Genomic DNA, 7,761 nt, shown 5'->3' with positions numbered 1-7,761 from the left:
AAACTCATCAGGAAACTGTTCATACAGGAAGTCGACTCATTCTCCATTAGAGTGAATGGGATACATTTTTATTGCAGCCAGTGGAGCTCACCCTACTGGTCGTTACATAGAATGCAGGTTTAACTTCAGAGACCTGGAAGCTCTGTACGTTATATAAACTGACAATGGTCCCAACTAAGATCTAGTCCTCCCCTCTGTCCTTGTTTCCTCTCTCCTCATGCAGCATGTAGGTTGTGATGGACAGATCGCTTCAGACCAGCAGGAGGACCGATGTGGTGTCTGTGGAGGAGATAACTCCAGTTGTAAGATCATCAAAGGAAACTTCACCCGCAGCACCAAGAAACAAGGTCTCTGAAAAACAGGAGATACTGATCAGGTTACAGGATGACCAACTGAAACAGTTAGATACTGGAGGCTCTTAAAACCTCATTCAGTACATTAACAGTTGCTTCCAGAACTTCCTCTGTTGGAGTATCTATTACTGATCAATTATTCTTATGGCCTAGGTTACCTGAAAATCCTGGAGATCCCCAAAGGAGCCCGACATCTGCTGATCCAGGAGTTCAAAGGGACTCCTCACATCCTGGGTAAGAGGAGGGAGGAGGAGCTTGTTTTGTGCACATGAAGAACTTCTGTACATCTTATGTAAACCTTGATTTGCTTGTTTCCTGCTCCAGCGGTGAAGAACCAGGAGACAGGTCACCTATTCCTCAATGATGAAGACGAGCTCCCAGAATCCAGAGTGGTGATTGAGAAGGGGGTGGCGTGGGAGTACAGCAACACTGAGGAGCAGGAGTCCATCCAGACCTCAGGGCCACTGAAATACGGAGTCCTGCTCATGGTCAGTCTACCAACACAGGGAGGCCAACTTTCTCACATTCTTGCTCATGTGTCTAAATCAGAGAACATACTGCTTTCCTGTGTTTCTGCCTGTCAGGTCCGTCCCCATGGCGACTCCAAGGTGACGGTGTCCTATAAGTACATCATCCAGGATCATCTCCGGTCCTCGCTGGAGTCCAACCTGGTGCAAGAGGACGCCATCTTCTACGAGTGGGCACTGAAGAAGTGGTCACAGTGCTCCAAACCCTGCGGAGGAGGTACGTGACTCTGTTACTGGCTATCCCCCCTGAGGTTAGCTGTGTTATGTGGTTACCAGGGAAACGACTGCATGGTAGTTAACAGTGTTGTCTGGTTGCCAGGGAAACAGTACACAAGGTTTGGCTGCAGGAGGAAAGCTGATGGGAAAATGGTTCACAGGATGTTCTGCTCCAACATCAACAAACCGAGAGCCATCAGCCGCACCTGCAACACCAACGCCTGCAGCTCGCCACGGTAACAATCTACAGATCGCTATGGTAACACACTACAGCTCAGCTACAGCTACACAGATGAACGTGTTCGGGCTAATTTGGCTGATTGATTGAGTACTGCAAAATACAACATTTAATAGACCCCACAGAATAGATTTTTTTGGTAAAGGGAAGAAAAGCTTTGACTCCTACTATTTTGCCTCCTCAGCTGGGTGACCGGAGAGTGGGAGGACTGCAGCGCCTCCTGCGGTCAGACAGGGTGGCAGCGTCGCTGGGTGAGCTGCCACCAGGTGACCAGCATGGGGCAGCAGCACCAGCACTCAGTGAACAGCAAACTCTGTGGGGAGGACCGCCCGGATGGCAAACAAACCTGCAACCGCTTCCCATGCCCGGCTTCCTGGCGAACTGGGCCCTGGACCCCGGTACAAACAGTGAAACCAGGAGATTATTCATAAATACACAGTTATTTATTCATATATGTTTTTAACCTCTGTCCTTCTGGACTACCTCTAACTTCCTTCTTTTTGGTCTACCTCTAACTTCTTTCTGAGCTACTTCCAACTTACCTTTAACTTCCTCTTTTCTGGACTAACTCTTCCTTCTTCTATCTGGACCTCTCTGGACTAACTCATGCTTCTTTCTCTCCAGACTACCTCTGTCTGGACTATCCTTAACATCATTTCTCTCTGGACTCTGGACTCTGTTCTAACTTGGCCAGTTAAGTACTACTTTTAGCCCTAGGATGTGCGTTGAATATGACCCCAGATCAATAACTGTCCGATCGACATGTTTATGTTTGCAGTGTTCAGTATCATGTGGAAACGGGACTCAGGAGCGTCAGGTTAAATGTTCAAGTCCTGAGGGTTCAGCCCGAAACTGCAGTGAGCCTCGACCGAGCACAACCCGCACCTGCCAGGCCCTGCTCTGTAACGGTAGGCATTGACTAATCACATACTGTACTGACAGAGAGTGAGGGATGCTGGGAGTTGTAGTCTGTATGTAGCTAACTGTGTTTGCTACCCCCCTTGCAGGTGACCAGAGGAACTCCATCATTCAGTGGCTGTCCAGGTCCAACACAAACTTCACAGCTCCAAATTTCAGCTCCAGTAAGGCACCCAGACTCTTCCTCCTCCTTTCTTTGTGCCTGATTGTTCTGATTCTACTCATGTGCTTGCTCCTCCTCTTCTTCCTCGACATAATCCTCCTCTTCCTCCTCCTCTCTTCCATCAAGAGTTGTTTGTGAATGTTACTCAGGTTTTGTTGTCCGAGATGGAAGCTGATCTGATGTCAGATCATGTATCCAGCTAACACCAGGTGGAGATACTGTACACACTTCATTAACTGAACCGTTGCTGCTGCTCTGTCTCCAGGGCAGCGTTGCCGTGGGGACCGCTCAATATTTTGCCAGATGCAGGTGTTGAGGCGGTACTGCTCCAACGCCGGATACCGTCAGATGTGCTGCAAGGCCTGCAGCAACTTCAGCGACTTCAGTAACTTCAGCAACTTCAGCAACTTCAGCAACTCTGACAACTCCAGCAACTTCAGCAACTTCAACAACTTCAGCAGCACAAGTCTGCCAACAGCCAACAGCAGGTCAGAGCGAGACCTGGTCCCTTAAGATCTGAAACCACAAAACCACAGTTCTGATCTGATGCTACTGACCTTTCTTGTGTTTGTCTCCTAGTTTGTGGAGTGTAACCACAGAGACGATGACTTCATCATCTACCTCCACCTGGTCTGACAGCCACTACATCATCAGTGACATCACTAGCACTCCCCCTCTGAGCTTCACTGTAACTCCGCCCCCCACCAGCAGGAGCAGCACCGACTTTGTGTATGTGGAGTACGACGATTACAATGAGTATTCGTCCTACGAGGATCCTTCTGTTGCCTCTGACACTCCGGATATCGTTCCCACTACAACTACAACAACTACCACAACAAGACGTCCAAGAAAAACTGCTCCACCTCATTTATTCAGGAGGGAAACTACCACTCCCACAATGCCCCTTGCTACCATTCCCACAGTAACTGCTGAAGGTCCAACACTGGTGCCAATCAGGACATCTGCCGTCCCAGAATTCCCCACAACAGCAACGTCAGCTTATCCTGATGACATCGTCACCACCGCATCGTCACCAAACAGAACATCAGGTGGGAGGAGCCTTCAGACTGAAGTTAGTCCGACAGAACCTGAACCAACGCCAACATCGGCGTCATCGTCCTCCTTTGTCCCGCTCTCTAAGAAGGAGAACAACTCAGTGGACGAGGTCCCGTACCGGATCGTGGGTTTGGACGGTGATATCAGCAAGGGACAGCAGAACTACTTTGTGCCGCGGATGCCACCATTTCGTGAACGAACACAAAACAAACGCATCCAGCAGCTCCTGAACGAGAAACGGCGTCAGGATCTTCTGAGGAGATCCAACAGGAGCCGAGAGGGCAGGACTGACAAGAAACATGTTGGATTGTAAAAATATTTCCATTTTAGTTTTATTGTTCACTCGTGATGCCGCATGTGCAGCTTGCTCACTTCCTGCTAACGCTAATGAACTTGTGACGAGAAACAGACTGCGATAAAACAAACGACCAGCAGGTTCTCTCGACCTTCAGCTTCGTGTTTCCTAAAGTTTACAGTCATATAGCAACGTTAGCTTGAATCTAGAATAAAGACAAAGGCTAATTGTCTAAGACCAGAACGTGGAAACATTTGCTTCATTCCCAAAACGTTTATAGGGAGAAACTTTTTTCTGGTTTTTACATTCATGATGTTTGTATCAAATAATCCTGTTTTTAAAATAAAGTCTCATTCAGCTGCTGATGTCATCTCGAGTCATAAACACATCACAGTTTAACATTTAGTGACATCTTCTTTCTCTCTGACACCCCCTTTCACCAAAGTATCAGAGGTTCCTAACCCAAGTATCAGAGGTTCCTAACCCAAGTATCAGAAGTATCAGAAGTATCAGAAGTTCCTAATCCAAGTATCAGATGTTCCTTATCTTAAACCAGTTCTTTGTGTTTCGTGAACCAAAGAAGCAGCTCTGGTTCCAGCGAGGAACCAACACTAAAACAAAGAACCTTGTGAACAGCTGGCTGTGTATTTACAGGATTCCCGCTCTTTTTAAGAAATTATTTTATTTTAATATCAGCACTTGTTCATGAACAGCTGTGATATAATTCAGGTCCAGTATTGGGTTTTATTCCTCCTCAGGTAGGAGGTCCACATTGTTCTCATCACAGCTGATTCTCAGCAGGGTTTCCGGTCATTTCACCAGAACTTCTCTACAGTTTTACACAGATTAATGAGCTCCAGGGAACTTTTATTATTTTATTGAGCAACTAGATTCTCAACTAGCTTAACGGTTCTAATAAGGTTCTCAACCAACTCTGAACCAGCACTAGAACCAGACCACAACCAGCACTGGAACTATACCAGAACCAGAACCAGACAAGAAATAGCTCTAGAACCAGACCAGTACCAGCACTAGAACCAGCACTAGAACCAGACCAGAACCAGACCAGAACCAGAACTGGAACCAGACCAGAACCGGACCAGAAATAACACTAGAACCAGACCAGAACCAACACCAGAACCAGACCAGTACCAGACTGAAACCAGACCAGTACCAACCAGCACTAGAACCAGACCAGAACCAGACCAGAAATAACACTAGAACCAGACCAGAACCAGCACTAGAACCAGTCCAGAACCAGCACTGGAACCAGACCAGAACCAGTCCAGAACCAGCACAAGAACCAGTCCAGAACCAGAACCAGCACTGGGTTCTTGTTGGTGGAAGGAGGGTTTGGCAGGTGTTCATTGATTAGGCTCTCTGTATCGTAAACAGTGTTGGGAAATGTAATCTGAGAACAGTTACTAATTACCCGTTAAAGAATGTAGTCGGTAATCAGAATATTAAAGTAACTTGATTACTTACTGTTACTTTTGGATTACCTTAACACCAAATATGCAAATAAACACAATAGAAAATAAATATCAAGTATTGATCTGAGAGTAATCTATAAAACAGAACAATGTTTTATCATCGATGTATTTATAAAGTAAAACTGTAATCTGATTACATCTCTCTCCAATGGTTCCTTTAAACACAAACATCCTGTTTAAAGCTTCTGGTAGATAGACAGATACTTTAAATGGAGATTCGTCTTTAAATGTTTTTGTGAATATTTTTGTTAATAATTAAATGAATTATGTAAATACAGAATATATAAAGTACCTCTAACTATTACTGAAGTACTCGAGTAAATGTACTCGCTGCCTGTGAGGACAAACAGCAGAGCAGAGGTCGCTGCACAACCCGTCAGTCCGGACTCGGGGCGCAGCGAACCCGTGTCCGGATCGGGGCGCAGCGAACCCGTCCAGTATATAGACATAAGGACGACAAACCCATATAATACAACACAGAGAGACGGCAGCGACCCGTCAGTCCGGACTCGGGGCGGCAGCGGAACCCGTCCCAGTCGGACTACGGGAGCGGCAGCGAACCCAGTCGAATAACAGACTTCGAGGGGCAGCGGAACACTCAGACGGAAGCGAAGTTTTAAAGCGGGAACACACATAGAGCAGTAACATGGCGGCCCGCGGTGGGGACGATTCGGCTTTCACATAATATAATTGAGCAAAGAACCTGAAAGGAAGATCCGGATCAGTTTCCTTTGTCACGATCGGCCAGCCAGCGCGGGCCAGGTGAGGCGGGAAACCAGCCGCTATTAAACCCGCTAAAACAAACACACAGAGATATGCCTTAGCATCAGATACAACACCAGAACAACAGCTAACAGCCTAACAACAACACTAACAGCTAAGCATAAAAGCTTAACAACAAACAAAGAAACATAATGGCTAACGCCTAACGGCTAACGCCTTAACGCTTTAAACGGCCTAACAGCTAAGGTTAACGCTAAACGTTTAAACAAGCTTTTAAACGGCCTAACAAGCTTAACGGTAATGTCCATGACCCCTGTTTAGCTGTTAGCTGAATGTAAAAACCACAGAATTGATTTCGTTAAAAAATATAGTAAACTGTTATTTTTGATTAGTAACTGTGTTATTTATTGATTAGTAACTGTTTATTTTAAAGAATTAGTAACTGTGTATTTTATTGGATTAGTAAATATATATAATAATATGATTAGTACTGTGTTTATTATTGATTAAGTACTGTGTTTTATTGTTTATGTGTTTTGTGTATAATAACTGTAATTTATTGAATGAGTAACAAGGGTCGAGTGTGGAATGAGAAATAAGGTGCCGTTTCGTTAAATATTGTCTCGTATGCGACTTGCAAACTCGAAGAAGGGACGTAACATCCGATAATAAACAGATAAAAACAACAGATAATTGCGTCCTGTTTGTTAAACACGACGAGTCCCGGAAGAAAGAACGGAACCCTCCAGTAAAGTCCTCTAAAATTAAGAAAATAATAATGGAAAAATAATAAAAGAATATATTATACGGTTGGGCCACCACCCGCCGGGGGAAGTTTCCAACAAAGAATAAAATTCCAAACATGGTAAAAATAAATAAAATACAATTATATTACAATATTTACAATTCCCCAATAATTTTCAACAGATAAAAAAAATTTGGATATCCTGAAAAAAAAAAAAAAATTAAATATTCATGAGATATATTATAAATTATATTTGATTTACGTTACCCTGCCTGCTTCTTGCTTTTTTTTCCCTGGGCCCCCCCTTCAAGAAAAAAAAAAAAACCTTCGGCATTGGTTTTGGTTTTCCATAAGCAAAACCCCCATGGGAGCCGTTCTTTCCTTTTTTTTTTAAAGCCAAAAATTTCCCCCAAGCTTTTTGCCCCCACAAGCCCTTACAAAAATTTACTTAATTGGAGGCGTATTTTTAAACACAATAAATTAAGAAAAAAAAAAAAAAAAACCTTGCCCAAGCCACGACAAAATGCCTATAGGGTTTTTTAACAGTTAATCAACGTTGGCTATGGGGTTAACGACTTCTTTTCCATTTTTTTTTGGTTTTAAAACAAAAGCCCAAAATGGCTTTAATAGTTAAAGAAAAAAAAAAAAAAAACCCAACAATGTTTTTTTTTTTTTTAACCTAACCGTGGGGGGTTTTTTCCCTATCCCTGACAAAAGCCGGGGTGTTTTTTTGGAACCAAAGGGCCCCCCCCTGGGTTAAAGCTTGCTTGAATAAAGTTTTTTTAAAAAACTTTAAAACAACAGAAAAAAATCCAATTTTTGGGGGAAAAAAACAATTTGCTTGCCTGCTTTTTCCCCAAGGTTAAAACTTTTTTTTTTGCCCAAAGCTTAATTTCCTGGCTAAAAAAAAAAAAAAATTGTTTAAAAAATCTACAACCCCCTCTTGTGGGGTTTTTTTTTAAAAAACCCATGTGGAAAAAAAACCCTTGTTTGGGAGGGGGGAAGCCTACAAGAAAAAAGCTTTTAAACAGCCA

General features: G+C 43.8%; 1 protein-coding gene across 4 annotated transcripts in view; it reads left to right on the top strand.

Moving 5' to 3' along the window:
- LOC118331462 (A disintegrin and metalloproteinase with thrombospondin motifs 2-like) overlaps window positions 1–4,129 on the top strand; it is a 10,128-nt gene extending 5,999 nt beyond the window's left edge. For all 4 annotated transcript variants that reach the window (XM_035666414.1, XM_035666415.1, XM_035666417.1 and 1 more), the window contains 10 exons: window positions 224–347; window positions 507–587; window positions 678–841; window positions 938–1,097; window positions 1,200–1,332; window positions 1,519–1,732; window positions 2,113–2,242; window positions 2,342–2,416; window positions 2,681–2,903; window positions 2,995–4,129. In XM_035666414.1, the coding sequence (XP_035522307.1) occupies window positions 224–347; window positions 507–587; window positions 678–841; window positions 938–1,097; window positions 1,200–1,332; window positions 1,519–1,732; window positions 2,113–2,242; window positions 2,342–2,416; window positions 2,681–2,903; window positions 2,995–3,784 (2,094 nt within the window). In that variant the 3' untranslated portion in view covers window positions 3,785–4,129. The remainder of the gene's footprint in view (window positions 1–223; window positions 348–506; window positions 588–677; window positions 842–937; window positions 1,098–1,199; window positions 1,333–1,518; window positions 1,733–2,112; window positions 2,243–2,341; window positions 2,417–2,680; window positions 2,904–2,994) is intronic.
- Window positions 4,130–7,761: the final 3,632 nt, after the last annotated feature.

Source organism: Morone saxatilis, unplaced genomic scaffold (assembly GCF_004916995.1).
Source record: "Morone saxatilis isolate NCDOM2014 unplaced genomic scaffold, NCSU_SB_2.0 Contig20, whole genome shotgun sequence".
Classification (NCBI taxonomy): Eukaryota; Metazoa; Chordata; class Actinopteri; family Moronidae; genus Morone; species Morone saxatilis.
This window is presented reverse-complemented; position numbering and strand designations above follow the sequence as displayed.